The 23740-nt window shown below is 47.3% G+C and overlaps 1 protein-coding gene across 1 annotated transcript in view; it reads right to left on the reverse strand.

Moving 5' to 3' along the window:
- oplah (5-oxoprolinase, ATP-hydrolysing) overlaps positions 1–23175 on the reverse strand; it is a 65671-nt gene extending 42496 nt beyond the window's left edge. The window contains exons 1-10 of the mRNA XM_060825676.1: positions 23148–23175; positions 21308–21427; positions 19726–19920; positions 18999–19190; positions 15495–15609; positions 14564–14687; positions 13550–13745; positions 5153–5318; positions 2452–2590; positions 17–84 (exon numbers count right to left, since the gene is read on the reverse strand). Of these exons, the coding sequence (XP_060681659.1) occupies positions 17–84; positions 2452–2590; positions 5153–5318; positions 13550–13745; positions 14564–14687; positions 15495–15609; positions 18999–19190; positions 19726–19893 (1168 nt within the window). The 5' untranslated portion in view covers positions 19894–19920; positions 21308–21427; positions 23148–23175. The remainder of the gene's footprint in view (positions 1–16; positions 85–2451; positions 2591–5152; positions 5319–13549; positions 13746–14563; positions 14688–15494; positions 15610–18998; positions 19191–19725; positions 19921–21307; positions 21428–23147) is intronic.
- Between the last annotated feature and the right edge of the window lie 565 nt (positions 23176–23740).

Raw genomic sequence — 23740 nt, forward strand, 5'->3', positions numbered from 1 at the left:
CCCCCCGATCACTAACCTTTCCGATAACAGGCAGGACCCGGATGAGCTCCAGCTGATTCTGGACCAACAACAAACAGCCCAGACCTGGAAAAGGACAATGTGTCAGAAAAGCAGCAAGTTAAAGACAGACAGCAACTCCCGTTCTTGGGGCTATGAGGCACTGACGTGGCTCACTGCCCCAATTAATGAACACAGTGATACACATCTGAAGACACACACCACACAGTTTTATAATATTACGTGTGCTTGCACTCCAATATTGACCTCTCTTTAAAAACCCTCCATGTCCTCACTCCTCTTTGTCACCGATATCTCCTCCAGCTCCACAATCGTTAAGAGATGTCCACACTCTTCTCCCTCTGCTTTTCAGTCAATCCAGAATTTAATCGTTCCATGTACGCCCTGAAGTGAGTGCTTTCCTCCAGGAGCTGCCCAGCTCTGCTGCTGGCCCAGAAGAGGCTCACCATCCTTACGGGCCAAGGAGTAGCCCTGGGTCCTGCAGACCAAAGTGGGTTTACCCCTCGCTCTCCACAATTTCAACCTATGCAGTCTCTAGAAATCTCTGCTTAACATCTCATAATTCTCCAGTTCCAAACTTAGAATCACTACAGTGTGGAAACAGGCCATTTGGCCCAACAAGTCTCTGAAGAGTAGCCCAACCAGATCCATTCTACTACCCTATGACTCTAAATTTCCCCCTGACTAACGTATCTAACCTGCACATCCCTGAACACTAAGGGCAATTTCGCATGGCCAATTCACCTGACCTGCACATCGTTGTATTTGTGGGAGGAAACCGGAGCACCTGGAGGAAACCCACTCAGGCACGGGGAGAATGTGCAAACTCCACACAGACAGTCCCCCAAGGCTGGAATCAAACCCGGGTCCCTGATGTTGAGAGATGGAGTGCTTTGGGCAGGGAACTACACAGCAGAGACTTCAGCAGCTCAAAGTATATCCACAAATGGTGCAGCAATCAAAATCTGAACTGTGCAAAAAGAAAAGGAACTTAGACAGGAAGTGTTGGAGGCTGATACAATTGCAACATTTAAAGAGCATCTGGATGGGTGTATGAATAGGAAGGGTTTGGAAGGATATAGGTGGGTGCTGGCAGGTGGGACTAGATTGGGTTGAGATATCTGGTCGACATAGACAAGTTGGATTGAAGGATCGGTGTCTATGCTGTACATCTTACATTCCGTGCTCAATCTTAATGACAAAGAAACTCCACAAGCTCCATAAACCTCTTGTTGGAGGCAAGAATGGAGGAAAAAGTCCAAGAAAACGAGTCTATTAAAAAGAACTAACTTTTGATACAGGTATTAAAAAGATTCAGTACACAGCATTTAACACAAAATTACATTATTTGACTTCTATGCAGAATATTAACGCCTATAACTGGACTGGAGTTTGTGAACATCAGCAAAAACAGATCCCAATAAACAGTTCATTCAGGATACAACTATCTTAATAAGCTTGGTCCCACATTCCTTCATCCACCTCATTTGTACTGGTCAGGAAAAATAAACTGAATAGAGACTGAGAGCCCAGACCAGATCTTTAATGAACTTCACTTGCCATTTCCCCAGTCAGGGAATATTCCCACTGTCCTCACATCCCAAACAATGACCTTTTTTTCCCAATAATCTTCAGTATAATTGTCAACCTAAAGTACTTGTCAGCCAAGAGCTGGGACTTAAAAAAAAATTAATGGAATGCAGTATACCCATCCCTAATTGCCCCTGAACTGAGTGTTTTGCTAGAGTTATTTCAGAGGGCAATTAAGAGGCAACCATGTTGCTATGTGTCTGGAGTCACATATAGGCCAGACCAATAAATCATAGAATAGAATCACAGAATCCCTAAAATGTGGAAACAGGTCCTTCAGCCCAACAAGTCCACACCGACCCTCCGAAGAGCAACCCAACCAGACTCATTCCCATACCCTATGACTCTACATTTATCCCCGACACTTCCCTGATTACTATGGGTAATTTAGCATGGCCAATTCACCCTAACCTGCACATCTTTGGATTGTGGGAGGAAACCAGAGCACCCAGAGGAAACCCATGCAGACACGGGGAGAATGTGCAAACTCCACACAGTTGCCCGAGGCTGGAACCAAACCCGGGTCCCTGGTGCTGTGAAGCAGCAGTACTAACCACTGAGTGACCATGCCGCAGATTTCTTTCCCTGAGGGACATGAGTAAATGCGATTGGGTTTTTGCAACAATCAATGCCTGTTTCATGGTCACCATCACCAAGACTGGCCTCTCATTCCAGATTTACTCGTGTAGCTTAGATTCAACCAGCCGCTGTGGGGACCTTACCATTATACCATCATCCGTCCCATAAAACACCATAACACACGCAGAGCTGGCCCATGGGAGCAGGAGTGAACCCAGGCTCAGCTTCTGCAGAGCTGGAGGATAACACCAAGGTCTGGCTCACCTGAAGCAGAGGATGGAGCCCCCACCGGCTGCCACAGTGTTGACATCGAGCTGAGGGGCCTGGATGGTAATTCCCGCAGTTGTAGCCTCGAACACATGCTCATACTCCCCTGCATAGCGGCTCACGTCTGTTGATGTGCCTGGAATCAGACCAGATGAAGTGTTGGTGGGTCGGTTGGAGGTGAAGGACAGAGAGGATACAGAAGTTAAATATCCCCCCAACCCCACCTTGACCCACCCAGTCGAAATCGACTCCCAGCATTCCTCTCCCATTTGGGGGTGGGGAGGCGGTTAAAGGATAATCCTGGGGGTGGGAACAGTGGTAATGTTCAACTGAGCTGTGCAAACGAAGGCCGTTTTGGGTTGGGGGGGTGGGGGGAATATCAGATCAGCCTGGGTGGGGCAGAAGGGTGTGGTTTTGGAGGCTCATTGGCAAGGCAAATACTGAGGGAAATCCAAGGTTATGGGAGTGAGACAGTGGGAGGGTGTGGAATCTTCCTCAGGTAGAGGTGTATTGTGTTTCTTTTGGTTGGAATGGGGGTGGGGGGGTGGGGGGGGGGGTGGGGGAGAGTGATTTCTTGCCCCTTGGAGGTGGGGTGGCAGGTTTGGGGAACAGCCACTGGTGTCAAAGGGTGGGATAGAAGTGAATTCAATTGAATTTGTCACGTGTACCAAGGCACAGTGAAAAGCTTTATCTTGCAAGCAATACCGGCAGATCACAGAGTTAAGTAGCATAGATAGTAAATAATAGGTAAACAACAGCAAAAACAAAAACACAGGTACAGGCAAATGTTTGAGAGTCCATTCAGTAATTTCGAAACCGGCTGGTGTGTGTGTGTGTGTTCAGGTTTCTGTACCTTGTCCCCGATGGTGGAGGTTGTAGAAAAACATTGCCAGGGTGGGATGGATCTTTGAGAATGCTGGTGGCCTTTCCTTGACAGCGGGCCTGGTAGGTGGATTCTATAGATGGGAGGTTGGCCTTTGTGATTGTCCAGGCCAAGTTCACCACTCTCCATAACCGTCTCCAATCTTGAATGGTACAGTTGCCATACCAGGTAGTGAGGAGAAAGTGAGGTCTGCAGATGCTGGAGATCAGAGCTGAAAATGTGTTGCTGGAAAAGCGCAGCAGGTCAGGCAGCATCTGAGGAACAGGAAATTCGACGTTTCGGGCACAAGCCCTTCATCAGGAAAGGTAGTGATACATCCAGACAGAATGCTCTCGATGGCACACCTATAAAAGTTGGCAAGTATATTCGCCGTCATGCCAAATTTCCTCAGCTGCCTGAGGAAGAAGAGACGTTGTTGGGCCTTTGTAACCAGTGCATCCACATGAAGAGTCCAAGAAAGTTTGTTGTGGATGATCACTCCCAGGAGCTTGACACTTTTCACTCGTTCCACCTCTGTGCTGTTAATGTGTGTATATATGTGTGTGTGTGTGTGTGTGTGTGTGTGTGTGGTGGGGGGGGGGGGGGCATGAGTAACATCCTGTTGAAAGTCAATAATGAGTTCCTTGGTTTTGCTGGCATTGAGAGCTAGGTTGTTCACAGTGCGCCATTTTTCCAGGTCTTGTTGTCTATTTTGTCGCCATCTGAGATTCGACCAACTATGGTGGTGTCATCAGTGAACTTGTAAATGGCATTAGTCTGGTATTTGGTGATGCAGTCATGGGTATACAGTGAGTACAGGAGGGGGCTGAGTACGCACCCCTGAGGGGCTCCAGTGTTAAGTGTTAGTGAGGATGAAATATTGTCCCCAATCTTCACTGATTGTGGCATATGGGTCAGGAAACTGAGGATCCAGTTGCAGAGAGTAGGGTTTAGTCCGAGATCACTAAGTTTAGTAATCAGTCTCGAGGGAATAATAGTGTTGGAGGCTGAACTGTAGTCAATGAGTAGGATTCTTACGTAACTGTTCTTGGTGTCAACATGTTCTAGGGAGGAGTAAAGGGGAAGTGATATGGCATCTGACATGGTCCGATAGACAAATTGGAGTGGGTCAGGATTATTGGGGAGACTGGAGTTGATTAATGTCAGGATTAGAGTAGTGCTGGAAAAGCACAGCAGGCCAGGCAGCATCCGAGCAGCAGGAAAATCGACGTTTAGGACAAAAGCCCTTCATAAGGAAAGTTGATTAAGTTGATTAATGCCATGACCAGCCTTTCAAAGCACTTCATGCCCACCGAGGTTAGGGCTACTGGGTGGTAGTCATTGAGACATGCTGCATGAGCCGCCTTAGGCACAGGGGTGATGTTGGCCCTCTTGACAGTAGCCTGCTGCAGGAAGAGGTTGAAGGTGTCCGAGAAGACCCCTGCCAGTTGATCTGCGCTTGCTCTGAGTGCACGGCCTGGTACTCCGTCTGGTCCCATCGCTTTCCTTGGATTCACACAAAGGGAAACTGATCTGACCTCTGATAAATGTCCCTTGGAGGTAAAGGGACATAATTTGGAGTCACCTGTAAGAGGGTTTGACAATGTCGCGCGCGTGTGTGTGTGTGAGAGAGATAGAGACAGAGAGTGTGTGTGAGAGAGAGAGAGTGAGTGTGTGTGAGTGAGTGAGTATTTATTAGAAGGGGTGGTGAATGTTCCCTGGTTGGGAGGTTACCATGGTGAGGAGGCGGGGATGGGGAAGGGGCACTGTGATCCCAAAGGGAGAAGGTGCTGCTTCTCAGCAGGAGACCGAGGGGTAGAAAGGATTGTTACTCACCTCCCATGTCAAAGCCAATGACCGGCTTTGCACAGCCACCCGTGTGTGTGGTGCGTGCGTAGCCAACGACGCCTCCTGCTGGACCTGAGAGGATAGCCCGAGACCCACTGAACTGCTCCATCGGAGTCAGCCCACCATCAGACTGCATGAACAGCACCCGAACATCCTAGAGTGAAAGAGCATTGGCATTGAGAGGGCTGAAGGGATCCAGTCTTTGTCCTAAACTAACGTGGAGTGCTTTCCCACGTCCTACACCACCTGTGTGGATGATGCTGAGCAGGGCCAAAGTTTCCCCCCACCTGTGATAGTCACTGGGAGACACCGTGGATTACTCATTCTTTCTCCAGTTCTTTACATTCCCCCGTGAGAATGGGAACCCACCCTGCGGTAGATCACAGCTGCAGCTCAGCAACACCAACCTTCCTGCACATTCCCAAAGACAATTGCACAATCCTTTTGTTAAGAATAATGTATAGTTTTAAGTTTTTTTTAGAATTAGAATTAGAATTCCTACAGTGTGAAAAACAGGCTCTTTGGCCCAACAAGTCCACACCACCTCTCCGAAGAGTATCCTACCCAGACCCATTACCCTACCTTTACCCCTGACCAATGCACCTAACCTACATATCCCTGAACACTATGGGCAATTTAGCATGGCCAATTCACCTAACCTTTGGACTGTAGACTGAACTTATAGTTGTACTTTGTGGGTTAACAAAGATTGCGGATGCTGGAAACCTGATTCTGGATCAGTGGTGCTGGAAGAGCACAGCAGTTCAGGCAGCATCCGAGGAGCAGCGCTGCACTTTGGATGCTGCCTGAACTGCTGTGCTCTTCCAGCACCACTGACCCAGAAAGAGGAGACTTGGTTTAGTTTCACTTTTGAGCGGTCTTGTGGTTTAGTGATGAGAAATGTGGAGATTGATTTTGGTTACATGACTTTTAATGAGGTTTTAAACCCTTGAGGTGAACAGTTCATTTCATTATAAAAGGTCGAGAAAAAAAAAGCACTGTGCTGTAGCTTACAACAGGAGTTTAGTGACAAAGGTCAAACAACCCAGAAAGCAAGTGGGTCTGGGTGTAGTGTTTGCCAGAGAATGAAGATCTCCTGGGCGCTAAGTTTAGGGATCTTGCGTCGTTACTCTCAAAATAATGTATGAGTTTACTTTAGTTTATGGTTGATCTTGAGGCGAGATACCTGATGAAGGGATAAAGCATCTAGGGACTCCACAGAGATTCACCGAAAGGAAACTGGTTGTAGCTGGACCATCCAGAGTCTGAGCGAAGGGCCTTAGTATAGAGAGTGCCAACTCTTCACTGAGATTTGAGTGTTTATAAGGATAATACAGGAACAGAAGGAATAGTGCAATTTTGAATCCATTCCTGATGTTTGCATTTTTGTTTTTTTCTTTTTGTTTTGTGAAAAAAGTTTTGATTCTATGCTAAAGGTACAGTGGCTGCCTCTTGTGAGGCAACTGACTTCCACAGTTACAAAAGAACAAAGTTAGGATCCATCATGCCAGGTTACACTGGTGAGGTCCAGCTTAACCCATTATGACGTCAGTGCAGTGACTGTAACATCAACTAGCTAGACTTCCTAGAATACGAGTTCCCGAACTGGAGCTGTTAATCTGGTTCAATCAGGGAGCACTGGCTGACAGATAGAGTCATAGAGATGTACAGCATGGAAACAGACCCTTCGGTCCAACCCGTCCATGCCAACCAGATATCCCAACCCGATCTAGTCCCACCTGCCAGCACCCGGCCCATATCCCTCCAAACCCTTCCTATTCATATACCCATCCAAATGCCTCTTAAATATTGCAATTACACCAGCCTCCACCACATCCTCTGGCAGCTCATTCCATACACATACCACCCTCTTTTATATCTTTCCCCTCTCACCCTAAAATTATGCCCTCTAGTTGTCTCCCCCACCCCCGACCCCAGGGAAAAGACTTTGTCTATTTACCCTATCCATGCCCCTCATCATTTTGTAAACCTCTATAAGGTCATCTCTCAGCCTCTGATGCTCCAGGGAAAACAGCCCCAGCCTGTTCAGCCTCTCCCTATAGCTCAAATCCTCCAACCCTGGCAACATCCTTGTAAATCTTTTCTGATCTCTTTCATGTTTCACAATATCTTTCCGATGGGAAGGAGACCAGAATTGCACTCAACATTCCAACAGTGGCCTAACCAATGTCCTGTACAGCTGTAACATGACCTCCCAACTCCTGTACTCAATACTCTGACCAATAAAGGAAAGCATACCAAACACCTTCTTCTCAATCCTATCTATCTGCGACACCACTTTCAAGGAGCTATGAACCTGCACTCCAAGGTTTCTTTGTTCAGCAACACTTCCTAGGACCTTACCATTAAGTGTAATGGTCCTGCTAAGATTTGCTTTCCCAAAATGCAGCACCTCGCATTTATCTGAATTAAACTCCATCTGCCACTTCTCAGCCCATTGGTCCATCTGATCAAGATCCTGTTGTAATCTGAGGTAACCCTCTTCGCTGTCCACTACACCTCCAATTTTGGTGTCATCTGTAAACTTACTAACTGTACCTCTTATGCTCGCATCCAAATCATTTATGTAAATGACAAAAGGTAGAGGGCCCAGCACCGATCCTTGTGGCACTCCACTGGTCACAGGTTTCCAGTCTGAAAAACAACCCTCCACCATCACCCTCTGTCTTCTACCTTTGAGCCAGTTCTGTATCCAAATGGCTAGTTCTCCCTGTATTCCGTGAGATCTAACCTTGCTAATCAGTCTCCCATGGGGAACCTTGTTGAACGCCTTACTGAAGTCCATACAGATCACATCTACTGCTATGTCCTCATCAATCCTCTTTGTTACTTCTTCAAAAAACTCAATCAAGTTTGTGAGACATGATTCCCACGCACAAAGCCATGTTGACTATCCCTAATCAGTCCTTGCCTTTCCAAATACATGTACATCCTGTCTCTCAGGATTCCCTCCAACAAATTGCCCACCATCGAGGTCAGGCTCACCGGTCTATAGTTCCCTGGTTTGTCCTCACCACCCTTTTTAAACAGTGGCACCACATTAGCTAACCTCCAGTCTTCCGGCACCTCACCTGTGACTAGCGATGATACAAATATCTCAGCAAGAGGCCCAGCAATCACTTCACTGGCTTCCCACAGAGTTCTCGGGTACACCTGATCAGGTCCTGGGGATTTATCCACCTTTATCCCTTTCAAGACATCCAGCACTTCCTCGTCTGTAATCTGACATTTTGCAAGATGTCACCATCTATTTCCCTACAGTATATCTTTCATATCCTTTTCCACAGTAAATACTGATGCAAAATATTCATTTCGTATCTCCCCCATTTTCTGTGGTGCCACACAAAGGCCACCTTGCTGATCTTTGAGGGACCCTATTCTCTCTCTAGTTACCCTTTTGTCCTTAATATATTTGTAAAAACCCTTTGGATTCTCCTTAATTCTGTTTGCCAATGCTATCTCATATGTCCTCATTTTGCCCTCCTGATTTCCCTCTTAAGTATACTCCTACTTCCTTTATACTCTAAGGATTCACTCGATCTACCCTGTCTATATTTGACGTATGCTTCCTTCTTTTTCTTAACCAAATTCTCAATTTCTTTAGTCATCCAGCATTCCCTATACCTACCAGCCTTTCCTTTCACCCTGACAGGAACATATTTTCTCTGGATTCTTGTTATCTCATTTCTGAAGGCTTCCCATTTTCCAGCCATCCCTATACCTCCGAACATCTGCTTCCAATCAGCTTTCGAAAGTTCTTGCCTAATACCATCAAAATTGACCTTTCCCCAATTTAGAACTTCAACTTTTAGATCTGGTCTATCCTTTTCCATCACAATTTTTAATCTAATAGAATTATGGTCGCTGGCCCCAAAGTGCTCCCCCACTGACACCTCAGTCACCTGCCCTGCCTTATTTCCCAAGAGTAGGTCAGGTTTTGCACCTTCTCTAGTAGGTACATCCATATACTGAATCAGAAAATTGTCTTGTACGCACTTAAGAAATTCCTCTCCATCTAAACCCTGAATACTGTGGCAGTCCTGTCTATGTTTGAAAAGTTAAAATCCCCTACCATAACCACCCTATTATTCTTACAGATAGCTGAGATCTCCTTATAAGTTTGTTTCTCAATTTCCCTCTGACTGTTGGGGGGGTCTATAATACAATCCCAATAAGATTATCACCCCTTTCTTATTTCTCAGTTCTACCCAAATAACTTTCCTGGATGTATTTCCGGGAATATCCTCCCTCAGCACAGCTGGAATGCTATCCCTTATCAAAAATGCCACTCCCCCTTCTCTCTTGCCTCCCTTTCTATCCTTCCTGTAGCATTTGTATCCTGGAACATTAAGCTGCCTGTCCTGCCCATCCCTGAGCCATGTTTCTGTAATTGCTGTGATATCCCAGTCCCATGTTCCTAACCATGTCCTGAGTTCATCTGCCTTCCCAGTTAGGCCCCTTGCATTGAAATAAATGCAGTTTAATTTATTCGTCCTACCTTGTCCCTGCCTGCCCTCACTGTTTGACTCATTTCTGTTCTCAACTGTACCACTCTCAGATTGATCTCTTTCTTCACTATCTGCCTGGATCCCACCACCAGCCCCCCACCACATCCCCCCACCCCGACCTTAACTAGCTTAAATTCTCCCGAGCAGCTCTAGCAAATTTCCCTGCCAGTATATTAGTCCCTTTCCATTTCAGGTGCAATCCGTCCTTCTTGTCCAGGTCACTTCTGTCTCAAAAGAGATTCCAATGATCCAAAAATGTGAATCCTTCTCCCACACACCAGCTCTTCAGCCATGCATTCATCTGCTCTATCCTCCTATTCCTGCCCTCACTAGCTTGCAGCACTGGGAATAATCCAGATATTAATACCGTTGAGGACTTCCTTTCTAAACTTCTACCTAACTCTCTGTAATCTCCCTTCAGAGTCTCAACCTTTTCCCTTCCAATGTCATTGGTTCCAATGTGGACAATGACCTCCTGCTGGCCCCTCTCCCCCGTGAGAACATTCTGCACCCTCTCTGAGACATCCTTGATCCTGGCACCAGGGAAACAACACACCATTCTGCTTTTTCTCTGCTGGCCACAGAAACATCTGTCTGTCACTCGGACTACAGAATCCCCTAACACAATTGATCTCGTGGAAGCCGACATACCCCTCATTGCATTACAGCCAGTCTCAATATCAGAAACTTCGCTGAGAACCCATCACCCCCTACATTTTCCAAAATAGCATACCTGTTTGAAATGGGTATATCCACAAAAGACTCCTGCCCTAGCTGCCTACCTCTCTTACCCTTCCTGGAGTTAACCCATCTATGTGACTGTATCTGAGACTTTCCCCCCTTCCTATACCTGCCATCCATCACATACTGTTGCTGTTGCAAATTCCTCAACGCTTCTAACTGTCTCTCCAACCCTTCCATTCAATCTGATAAGATTCGCATCCAACAGCATTTATGGCAGATATAATCTGCAGTAACCCTTAAACTCTCTTTAAACTCCCACATCTGACAAGAAGTACATCTCACTGCAAAGGCCATTTTTGCTCCTTCACAATAAGACCGTCTTATTCCTCTACAAAACACTGCACCAGGTTAAATTAATAGTTATCGCTTATATTTTAAGTTTAATCAAGAGACTTACCTCCAAAAAACATATAATCAAGAAATAACCCACTGTACTCACAACTGCGGCTATAAAAAGGGAAACGTCAGAAATACTGACAACTGTCCCTGAAGAGGCAGTACTAGAGTCAAGAACTGTTCCCGTGTGAATAAACAGTGACTTGGTGATGGGATACCGACCTCTGTGGAGTTATTTCAATCAGCTCAGGTCATAGTACCACAGACATGAATGCATTCTGTACAGACTAGGACATTCTCATTCTCATAACCACCCAAATATTCCCATTACCATCTTCACATTCCCACACACTCCCATGCACATGTAAACACAACGCACACATGTATTGTTTTATTTCATTCTCAGACTCAGAATTCCTGGTAGCACAGGAGGTGGTAATGAGCCATCTTTAGGAATACAACTGAGAGACTTGCTGGGAGAAAGTGTGGACTGCGGATGCTGAAGATCAGAGTCAGGAATGTGGTGCTTGACATGCACAGCTGGTCAGGCAGTATTCATGGAGCAGGAAAATTGACGTTTCGGACATAAGCCCTTCATCAAGAAATTCCCAAAATGTCGATTCTCCTGTTCCTCGGGTGCTGCTGACTGGCAGTGCTTTTCTGACACCATACTCTCAAGTGACTTGCTTGGCCAATTCAGATGGCATTGTGACAGATGACAGATTTCCCTCCCTCAACAGCACTTGGGAATCAGGCTTTATTTAAAATCTGATGGAAGATTTGTAGCTCGGGTATCCGTTGTTGTGGTTCTGCTCGCCGAGCTGGAAGTTTTTGCTGCAAACGTTTCGTTCCCTGGCTAGGGAACATCATCAGTGCTGTTGGAGCCTTGTGTGAAGCACTGCTTTGATGTTTCTTCCGGTATTTATATTGGTTTGTTCTTGCCGCTTCCGGGTGTCAGTTTCAGCTGCAGTGATTTGTATGTGGGGTCCAGGTCGATGTGTCTGTTGATGAATGTTCTTGCCGTTTCCGGGTGTCAGTTTCAGCTGTAGTGGTTTGTATATGGGGTCCAGGTCAATGTGTCTGTTGATGGAGTTTGGGGATGAATGCCATGCTTCTAGGAATTCTCTGGCTGTTCTCTGTCTGGCTTGTCCTATGATAGTGGTGTTTTCCCAGTCAAATTCATGTTGCTGGTTGTCTGAGTGTATGGCTACTAGAGATAGCTGGTCGTGTCGTTTTGTGGCTAGCTGATGTTCATGGATGCGGATTGTTAGCTGTCTTCCTGTTTGTCCTATATAGTGTTTTGTGCAGTCCTTGCATGGTATTTTGTAAACTACGTTAGTTTGGCTCATGCTGGGAATTGGGTCCTTTGTTCTAGTGAGTTGTTGTCTGAGCGTGGATGTTGGCTTGTGTGCTGTTATGAGTCCTAAGGGTCACAGTAGTCTGGCTGTCAGTTCTGAGACGCTCCTGACGTATGGTAGAGTGGCTAGTCCTTTTGGTTGTGGCATGTCCTCGTTCCTCGGTCTATCTCTTAGGCATCTGGTGATAAAGTTGCGTGGGTATCCGTTTTTGGCGAATACCTTGTATAGATGTTCCTCTTCCTCTTTTCGCAGTTCTGGTGTACTGCAGTGTGTTGTGGCCCTTTTGAATAGTGTCCTGATGCAGCTTCGTTTGTGTGTGTTGGGTGGTTACTTTCATAGTTTAAGACTTGGTCTGTGTGTGTTGGTTTCCTGTGTACCCTTGTGGTGAATTCTCCGTTGGGTGTTCTCTCTACTAACACGTCTAGGAATGGGAGTTGGCTATCCTTTTCCTCTTCTCGTGTGAATCGGATTCCGGTGAGTGTGGCGTTGATGATAGGGGGTGTTTTTTCTATATCTGTGTTTTTGATGATTACAAAGGTGTCATCAACATATCTGATCCAGAGTTTGGGTTGGATTTGTGGTATGGCTGTATGTTCTAACCTTTGCATAACTGCCTCTGCTATGAGTCCCGAGATTGGTGATCCCATGGGTGTTCCGTTGATTTGTTCGTATATCTGATTGTTGAATGTAAAGTGTGTAGTGAGGCACAGGTCCAGTAGTTTAAGTATGCCGTCCTTGTTGATAGGTTCGGCCTACTGTGTTCTGTTATGTAAGTCCAGTAGGTTGGCTATTGTTTCTCTGGCTAGGGTTTTGTCAATTGAAGTGAACAGTGCCGTCATGTCGAATGATACCATGGTTTCTTCTTTGTCTATGTGTGTATTCCTGATGACGTCCAAGAATTCCTGTGTTGATTGTGTGGAGTGTTTGGATCCGCTGACTAGGTGTTTCAGTTTTTGTTGTAGTTCTTTGGCCAGTTTGTATGCTGGTGTCCCTGGTAGTGATACATGGGTCTGAGTGGGATGTCTGGTTTGTGTACTTTGGGTAGTCCATAGAATCTGGGGATGTTGTTGCTTAATCTGGTAATTTCATGATCACTATTACTGAGATTAACTTTATATTCCAGTTTATTTCTAACTGATCAGATTTAAATTTTGCAACTGCCAAAGTGAAATTTAATCTTATTTCTCAGAAACATTTGCCTCAGCCCATGAATTAACATTAATGCAGTAACATAGGTACTAAGTCATTGTACTCCAAACATGTCCAGATACTCACATGCTCACCAACTCATGCAAAAACCACATTCATTCACACACGCGCAATACTGGGGGATCACTGAAATGACAAGAAGTTTCAACAGATTTTCTGTAAACTGAGATCTAGAAAAGAACATTTTCTTTATAATATAACCCCCTTACTTTGAGACTGTCCTGGAATCCTGCACAGAAGCCATTGAGGTATTTCTTAATGCACGGTGTCAGGTAGGCATCAGCGCAGGCTGTGTAACCACGAGGGACAGCACGGATCATGGGCATCACCTCCGAGGACAGTGAGATGTGTTTGAACCCGAGTTGCTTTGCCAAATCCCCAATTTGTTTCTCGTGATGAGGCCATCTGGAGAGACAAGGGAGAGAGGGAGGAGAGAGAGAGTGGGGAGAGAACAAGGATCATCAGCTACGTGCAAGATTGAATCCAAACAATTAAATCATAATTCGGAGCGGAATGCTCCAGAAGCGTTTGCTCTGGAACAGACAGCCTGAGGAAGAATATTCTTGAACTGGCAGCTTGCAGAAACATTCCAGAACCAACAGCTGGTGGGAGGGAAGTTCCAGAACTGTCACCTTGGTGAGAAATGATTCAGAGTTGTCAGGGCTCAATTTTTAAACAGGAATTCCAAGGGAATGTTCTAGAATGACCATCACCAGGGATGTTACAGGAGAGAATATTAATTTTCCAGGCACAACAGGGGAGCACAATGACTCAGTGGTTACCACTGATGCCTCACAGCACCAGTGACCTGGGTTTGATTCCAGATTTGGGTGACTGTCTGTGTAGAGTTTGTACATTGACCCGTGTCTGTTTGGGTTTCCTCCCACATTTCAAAGATAGAGTGGTCATGCTAAATTACCCATAGTGTCCAGGGATGTGCAGGCGAGGTGGATTAGCCATGGGAAATGCAGGGTTATAGGGACTGGGGAAGGGGTGGGTCTGCTTGGATGCTCTTCGGAGGGTCAGAGTGGTCTCGATGGGTCAAATGGTTTGGCTACATATGGCAGGGATTCTATGATTCTATTACACTGTAATCTCCCTGCACACACTCTTATATAAACAAGGAAAGGGGGGCGCGGGGATGTTTCATGGCTGACAGGGAATGTTCTCGAACAAGCAGCAAGGAGGGTTAAGGGCTGTGTTGTTAATACCACTTGTCTTACATGTAGGAATGGAGCAGGACCACTGCCAGGCTCTGAATGCCCCTCAATAGGATGTCCATCAGCTGCCCTTTCAGCTGTGACATGTTCACGGCTTTCCAAACCTCTACACGCTCCCCTGTGGCTCCTGCAACAAAACAAAGAAGCATCAAGTAATCTTTCAAGATGTCCACTCTACAAACTCACTCCCAAAGGAAGAAATGTTTGGATTTATCAAAGCATGTTTTCAATGCAACGCAATGTTGCAAAGTGCTCCCTCGACAAGCGGTGTTAAAAACATAAAACCATAGACTTCTCCACCTGTCTATCGTTCCTTCATTGTGCAGTGGGCATTAATGAGTGGTGCAATTACCATCAGTGATGCAGAAGAGCTTGGAGCTAAAACAATGCAGAGATTCTGGGGTTGGAGAAGGCTATTGAGACAAGGGGAGTGCAAGGCGACTGTATGTCTATAAGGAAGGAAACGAGTTTTAAAATCTCAATGGGAGCCAGAGTAAGTGTGCGAGTACGGAGCTGACAAATGAACAGGACTCGGTCGGATTTACAACAACGGCAGTAAGTTTCTGATGACCATGAGGTTCCAGAGAGTGGGAGATGGGAGACCAGAGTTGGGTTAGAAAAGTTAAACTGAGGTGTAACAAAGACTTGGATGAAGATTTCAGCAGCTGAAGAACTGAGGGTGAGCCAGAGATGCCTGGTATCATGGAGATGGAAAGAGGTAGTCTCATGATGGAGTGGGTATGGATTCAAAAACTCATCTCAGCGAGACAAAACAAGCGTCAGGAACCCTGAGGGATGGAGTGTGAGAGATATCAAACCCTGAAGATTAAGGTGTGGTTCTTGGTGAATCTCCTGTTTTATTGATAGCTGGTTACAGTGAGCTGTTAAATTCTATGATTTATTCTTGATAAGCGGAGACAGGGATACCACCTACCCAGTGCTGTCTCCAAGTCAGCCTGCTTAGGCAGCTGGCAGCCATCCTGCTGCAGAACTACTCGCTCATCAACTTCGATTACCTCTTCGTATAATACCTCCGGCATCACAATCTCCTACAGGAGGGAGAGAGAGGCAGGGTATGAGAGAGCATGCAGAGAAGGCAGAGGCGGGCAACAAGGAGAGAGAAAAAATCAAACAGAGTGAGAAACCATGCATCTGGAAGGAACAGAATGTAGGAGGGAAAAAAGAGAAAGAGAGAATAAGAGCATTAGTATAAAAGGAGTTGTAGGACAGAGAGGGAGAGGCATTCTTCAGCGAGAGGTTTGTGTGTGTGTGTGTGTGTGTGTGTGTGTGTGTGTGTGTGAGAGAGAGAGTAAGAATGTGTGTGTTTATGCGAGAGAGAAAATGCAAGTGTGCATGTGTTTGTGTGAGAGAGTGTGTGTTTATATTTGACAGAGAGAGAATGCATGTGCATGTTTCTGTGTGTGAGCGAATGTGTGTGCATGTGTTTGTGAGTCCGTGTGAGAGACAGAGAGAGAGAGAGAGAGTGAGAGTGTGTGTGTGTTTTTATTTATTCATTTTTTTGTGGGATGGGAGCAATGCTGGCTGGGCCCAGCATTTATTGGCCTGTCCCTAGCTGCCCTTGAACCACTACAGCTCATGTGCTATAGGTTAACCCACAATGACCTGAAGGACGGAAATTCAGATTTTGACCCAGCGACAGTGAAAGAACGGCAATATATTTACAAGTCAGGATGGTGAGTGGCTTGGAGGGGAACTTGAAGGGGATGGTGTTCCCAAGTATCTGCTGCCCTTGTCCTTCTAGATGGAAGTGGTTATTGGTTTGGAAGGCGCTGTCTGAGGATCTTTGGTGTGTAAAGGGAAGAGTAAGAGAAAGAGAGAGAGTGTGCAAAAAGGGGAGAAGAGGGAGACAGGCACACACGGAGGGAGAGATAGAGCTAGTGGCTGCATGATGAAGACCATTCAGTAAATATTCCTATTTTCCTTTCCTCCAATTAAACCAGCAGAGCTCCATGTTAAACTTCATCCATCACTGCCCTGCCCAGGCCCATAGGGATGTCCACCAGCTGGAGAGTGTTCCACATCACCTTTTGTTGTTGCATGAAGTCATCATATTAAGTGCCGATCTCACTGGGCAGCAGCGGATCTTTCCTGGAGCTTGGGAACCAGGACTGGAAGGATTAAAGTTCAAAGGTGAAGGAAGGTGGGATGGGGTAGTGGGGGTGGGGCACTATGGAAGGGGGGAGGAGGGTGGGATGGGGGTGGTGAAGTGGGGGGGCACTGTGGAAGGATGGAGGAGGGTAGGATGGAGGAGGAGGGTGGGATGCACTATGGAAGGGGGTGGGAGATCAAAGGCAGGAGCAGCGAGATGGCTTTCAATTGCACTTTCTGATTCCGAGTCCCTTGCTCAGAAACTTGGTCCAGGATTGATCCTTCTTGCACTAACTGTCCCTTTCAGGAAATGCCAGTGGGGTGGGAAAGCAGTCCACAGTGTGCCAATAAAATTCCAGCTACTGCATCAGGATATCACTTTGGAAAACATAATCTCAAAACTCATGAGCAATGACCTCCATTGCACCTGCCCGTCTGGGTGAAAGTTAAATCCCTGTGTAGCTCGGTTCCAGGACAGGCTTCTGATGTTTCTCAAAGAGCATCACAGGAGTCGGGAGAACCGCTCCAAGAACATGACATCGCCCCCCCCCCCTCCCAAGCCAACCACAGAATCCGGTTTCCCTTCGCTGCTTCTGAATTCCAGGTCTCCCTTGCTGCGAGCCTCTTCCACTGCCAGAATTATGAATAAAATCGAAATTGCTAGAGAAACTCAGCAGGTCATAGAGATGTACAGCACAGAACCAGACCCTTCAGTCCAACCTGTCCATGCCGACCAGCTATCCCAACCTTATCTAGTCCCATTTGCCAGCACTTGGCCCATATCCCTGTAAACCCTTCCTATTCAGATATCCAACCAGATGCCTTTTAAGTGCTGCAAGTGCCTTTTAACCAGCCTCCACCACTTCCTCTGGCAGATCATTATGTATACAAACCATCCTTTGCATGAAAACGTTGCCCCTTAGGTCCCTTTTAAATCTTTCCCCTCTCACCTTAAACCTATGCCCTTTAGTTCTAGACTCCCCCACCCCAGTGAAATTACCTTGTCGATCCTATCCATGCCCCTCATGATTTTATAAACCTCTATAAGCTCCCCCCTCAGCCTCCGACACTCCAGGGAAAACAGCCCCAGCCTGTTGAACCTCTCCCTATAGCTCAAACCTCCAACCCTGACAACATCTTTGTAAATCTTTTCTGAACCCTTTCAAGTTTCACAACATCCTTCCTACAGCATGGAGACCAGAATGGCACACAAAGATCAGGCAGAGAGAAAGAGAGGGAGAGACGAAGAATAGATATTAACTGCAGGAAACAGATTAACTACTGAATGCAAATAAGACATTGGAGACAGGGTGAGTGAGAGATTATCATATTAAGGAGAATTCATGCTCTGAAGTTGCTGAACTCGATGTTGAATCCTGAGGCTGTGAAGTGCTAAAGCTGAAAGTGAGGTGCTGTACCTCCAGGTGTTGTAACAACGTGGGCTTTGTAGACAGGCAGGAGACTGGGAGAACACAGCAAGTCAGGCAGCATCAGGAGGTGCAGAAGTCGACATTTTCAGGTGTAACCCTTCTTCAGGATTCGGGGTGGGTGTAGGGGAAGCTGCAGGTAAAGGGGGTGGTGGGGGCAGGGTGGTGAAGTGGGGATAGGTGAAGTCAGATAGAGAGCATGACTTAGTTGGTCAATGGGAGGAATAGGTCCAGTTGGGAGGGGGAGGAGCTGGGAAGGGAGTCAGGAGGTTATTTGAAATTGGAGAACTCAATGTTAAGTCCTCCGGGCTGTAGGCTGCCCAGGCAGAAAATGAGGTGTTGTTCCTCCGATTTATGGTTTGGTTCGTTGTGGCAATGGACGAGGCCAAGGTTGGTCATGTCAGAAAGGGAGTGGGAAGGGGAATTAGAGTGGGCGGTGACTGGGAGGTGGTTTATCACAATAGTTACCCCACTTGCCCCAGCACCATTCCTTCAGCACCTGTCCTTTCTGAAGACTCAAACATTTGGAACATTGTACTCCCATTCCTGCTCAGCCTTACGTCAGCTCTCTGCTGGTGTGTCAGGTTATTTGAACTGAACCTATGCTTCTGAATCTCCTGCTTAATCCCTTAAACTACATATTTCTTCAGAGAACTCGGACATAGTTAACGGCTTCTAAAATGAAACCCTGAATGTCCTGATTTCACACACCTCAAATAAATCATCCCCATTTGCTCGGTGGATAACAATCCCAGCTTTTCCAGCTTCTCTTCTATTCACTGATCTTATTCAGGGAAATCTCTATTGCTCCTTATCCAAGAGTATGACAATGGAAAGTGCTGTACCTATAAAGAGACACAAAACTCCAGCTGTGGCTAAAACAATGTTTTGTGAAGGTTTACCAGGTCGAATATCTTTGGCCGGGACTGGTTACCAATGTGTAGCAAGTCCTTGAACCCTTTGGTGATCACCAGTGCGACTCGCTCTCCCTTTCGCTCCAGCAGTGCGTTTGTGGCGACGGTCGTTCCCATCCGGATCCAGTCAATCCTGGAGGTGTCAATCAGATGATCCCGAGGCAGCTGCATCCCTGTCTCCTGTCACAGGCACACACAGAAAGCTGAATCAGTGAGAGACACTGCTGTGCACACTCTCCCTATAGGACAGCCTGATGCTAGAGTGTTCAACACCCCTCTTTCAGAAAGTCAGTGGGAACAATGCCACTGGGTCCACTACCCATTCTTCAGCAACGTTCTGTGCATGCTGCCACAGATCTCCCTCAATGAAATCAGTGTAATTCTGTTAGGAAAGACACAGGGGTCCCTTCCTCCTGCAGGGATTTGTGCACAAAGCCACTCTCCTCAAATGATTTTCTGAGACAATCCATGAGTTCTTCTTCTCCGAATATTGGAGGATAAAACAGGAACCCACCTTAACACACCATTGTAAGCTTTAATTTTATTCGATACAAATATGCACCTTGAAATCTAATGACACTATTTTCAGTCTGTTCCTTTGTACATAAGCACAAACGAAACTCCAGTTAATTTCCGACACATCCATTCAAACACACACAACTGACACACAATCAATAAAGATGTCCCCATGCCTATAGAGTGCACAGTGATTTACCTCCTGTAGTATTCTCCTGATACCTTCGGTGGGAGCATCTTGGTAATTGGCTGGGTCCTCAGAGAGCAGCTTCATGACACGAATTTTGCCCCCCGGACACCGGCTGAAGATATCGGTGAAAGTTCCACCGCGATCGATAGCAAACTGAAACTTCTCCGGTTGCACCATGGCTCAGAACTGCAATTCAGGGTGTGACTGTCAGGGAGAGACGGAAAAACACATTGGCATGGAAACCACCTTCATCTGTCTCCTTCACCTCAACTCAGTGCCAGTTACTGCACATTGCTCAGAGGCTGACTGCTGTTGGGTTAAGAGGACACTGGGCTGCAACGTGCACTGAGGATGTTTCCACTTCACTGCCAACTTCAGTCTGTCAATGTCAAAACTTTGTGCTTCAGGTCTCCATTCAGAGACTTAAGCAAAAATTCCAGGCTCCCAGTGCAGTATTGAGGGTGTGCTGTACGGTCGGAGGGTCGGTGCTGAGGGAGTACTGCACTGTTGGAGGGTCAGTGCTGAAGGGAGTGCCACACTGTGGGAGGGTCAGTGCTGAAGGGGCATTGCACGGTCAAGAGATCAGTGCTGAGGGAGTACTGCACTGTTGGAGGGTCAGTGCTGAAGGGAGTGCCACACTGTGGGAGGGTCAGTGCTGAAGGGAGTGTCACACTTTAAAATGGTCAATGGTGAGGGAGTGTCGCACTGTCGGAGGGTCAGTGCTGAGGGGGCATTGCACGGTCAAGAGGTCAGTGCTGAGGGAGTGTTGTACTGTTGGAGGGTCAGTGCTGAAAGAGCGCTGCACTGTCAGAGGGTCAGCGCTGAGGGAGTGCCACCCTTTTGGAGGTTCCATGCTGAGGGAGTGCCGCACTGATGGAGGTTCAGCGCTGAGGGAGTGCCACACTGTCGGCAGGTGAGGGAGTGCCGCACAGAATGGGGGTCAGTGGTGAGGGAATGTCACACTGTCAGAGGGTCAGTAGTGAGGGAGTGCTGCATTATCAGAGGGTCAGTGCTGAAGGAGTGCCAAACTGTAGGAAGATCACAGGTAGACATAAAAGATCATAGCACTTTTGAAACAAGAGTGAATGAGGTCCCCACAGGCTCTGGTACCTATGCTTATCCCTTATCACAGATTCAACACTGATTTGTTCACTCCCACACTATTGTCTGTGCCTGTTTGCTGTGCATTAATTAATTCCCTTATATCCGACATTCCAACAGTGACTAGACTTAAAAAAAATACTTTAGTAAAACACTTTAGGATATTCTGAGAAAGTTAACAACACTGTCAAATTGCCAGTTATCTCTCTGAGTAATTGTAAATGATAGATCTGCTATACAAAATGCCAGAGTTAATCTTGCTAATTTTAAACTTGCAGACCCTCTTGCCACCCTGTCGTTGTTAATATATAATAAACCTCTGCAAACCAATGTGTGTGTTTATGAATCTTTGTTAATCTGTGAACTTTGTTCTGTAGCTCAGTTCCAAACCTTACCACACTGTGTAGTTTCAAAGTGGCAGGAACTTGTTCAGTGTGATGATAAAAGCTGAAAGGCCAATTCTGTTGAACACAAATTGATACAGACTCACCTGAGGCACATGTAGTATCAATGAATAAATCAGCATCCACACTCCCAATGTCCCGCCTGATCATCCAGTGCCACCTAGCTGTGCTGGAAAGCTTTAGAAATTCCTTCAAAGTTCAATTATCTTAAAAGCAGGAAAAGGAAAGCCACCAGTTAAAATTATTTTAAACAGATAAGTGTGTGGTTTCCAGATAGGGCAAGAATTATGGGGCAATGGGGACAACAGGATATCTGACCACCCTTCTTAGTCCTGCTCCAATTCAATACCCTTCCCATCAGTATATCCACAAATCCCCTGCCCATTTGATCCTGTCGGTTTAACCCCAATCCCATCAGTCTAATGCCCTGATCCCCTCAGTCTAACCCCAATCCCATCAGTTTAATGCCCTGAACCCCTCAGTCTAACAGCTGCAAATGTGTTGCTGGTCAAAGCACAGCAGGTTAGGCAGCATCTCAGGAATAGAGAATTCGACGTTTCGAGCATAAGCCCTTCATCAGGAATAAGAGAGAGAGAGCCAAGCCGGCTGAGATAAAAGGTAGGGAGGAGGGACTAGGGGGAGGGGCGATGGAGGTGGGATAGGTGGAAGGAGGTCAAGGTGAGGGTGATAGGCCGGAGTGGGGTGGGGGCGGAGAGGTCAGGAAGAGGATTGCAGGTTAGGAGGGCGGTGCAATCCTCTTCCTGACCTCTCCGCCCCCACCCCACTCCGGCCTATCACCCTCACCTTGACCTCCTTCCACCTATCCCACCTCCATCGCCCCTCCCCCTAGTCCCTCCTCCCTACCTTTTATCTCAGCCGGCTTGGCTCTCTCTCTCTTATTCCTGATGAAGGGCTTATGCTCGAAACGTCGAATTCTCTATTCCTGAGATGCTGCCTAACCTGCTGTGCTTTGACCAGCAACACATTTGCAGCTGTGATCTCCAGCATCTGCAGACCTCATTTTTTCCCCTCAGTCTAACCCCAATCTCATCCTTTAATGCCCTGAACCCTTGGCAGTCTAACCCTTATCCATCTAAACCAGTGTAACTCAAAACCCCCCCAAACCCTAGTCAGTCCAGTTCCCCCTCTTCTAACCCTGACTACCCTCCCCATCAGCCTAACTCATTGATCCCTGACAGACTAATCCCCCTGTCAGTGTAACCCAAGTGACCCCCTGACAGTCCATCCCCCACCCTGTCAGTGTAACCCATGTGACCCCCCTGACAGTCCATCCCCCACGCTGTCAGTGTAACCCATGTGACCCCCCGACAGTCCATCCCCCACCCTGTCAGTGTAACCCTAGTGACCCCCTGACAGTCCATCCCCCACCCTGTCGGTGTAACCCAAGTGACCCCCTGACAGTCCATCCTGCACCCTGTCGGTGTAACCCAAGTGACCCCCTGACAGTCCATCCCCCACCCTGTCAGTGTAACCCTAGTGACCCCCTGACAGTCCATCCCCCACCCTGTCAGTGTAACCCAAGTGACGCACCCTGACAGTCCATCCCCCACCCTGTCAGTGTAACCCAAGTGACGCACCCTGACAGTCCATCCCCCACCCTGTCAGTGTAACCCTAGTGACCCCCTGACAGTCCATCCCCCACCCTGTCAGTGTAACCCAAGTGACGCACCCTGACAGTCCATCCCCCACCCTGTCAGTGTAACCCTAGTGACCCCCTGACAGTCCATCCCCCACCCTGTCAGTGTAACCCAAGTGACGCACCCTGACAGTCCATCCCCCACCCTGTCAGTGTAACCCTAGTGACCCCCTGACAGACTAACCCCACAAACCTGTCAGTGTAACGCACTTGATCCCCTGACCAGCTAAACCTCCCCCACCACCATCACTACCACCACCACCATATACCTGTCAGTATAACTCACTCGGAAACCTCTCTCCTCTTTCTCCCTGGGTCCCGAAGCGGAGGCGGTTGCGCGGCGAGGCCCCGCCCACTCCCACCTTCCACCAACCACAAACGGCGAGGCTCGTCCGCACCATCCAATCATCAGTGCCGACACTTTCTGGCCACTGGGAGACGGAGGGCGTCAACGCGTTGGCCAGTCACGAGAGGGCGGTGCGCGGATAGGTGCAGGGACATCCAATCGGCGGACAGGAGCGCCGCCCGCCGATCGGACCCCACTCTGATTGGCTGGTGCCCGGCCAATGCACATGTGGCGCCAATTGATCTAATATCCTGCATTTGGATTGGTCCTCACACCGGCCAAAGGATACGGACGCAAAATCTGGATCTAAGGAAGGGTCGCTGGACCCGAAACGTTAACTTTGATTTCCCCTCGCAGACCTGCTTTGGCAGCAACTACTGTTTTTGTACATGGCCAAATTGATTGGGAACGATAGGGAATAAATTAATAATAAGTAGTCATGATAGAATTGAGATATTAGCGGCATTTCCTGAGGGAACTGGGGTTTCCCTTTGTTCACCCGTTGTCAACGACCAA

This window comes from Hemiscyllium ocellatum, chromosome 5 (assembly GCF_020745735.1).
Source record: "Hemiscyllium ocellatum isolate sHemOce1 chromosome 5, sHemOce1.pat.X.cur, whole genome shotgun sequence".
NCBI lineage: Eukaryota > Metazoa > Chordata > Chondrichthyes > Orectolobiformes > Hemiscylliidae > Hemiscyllium > Hemiscyllium ocellatum.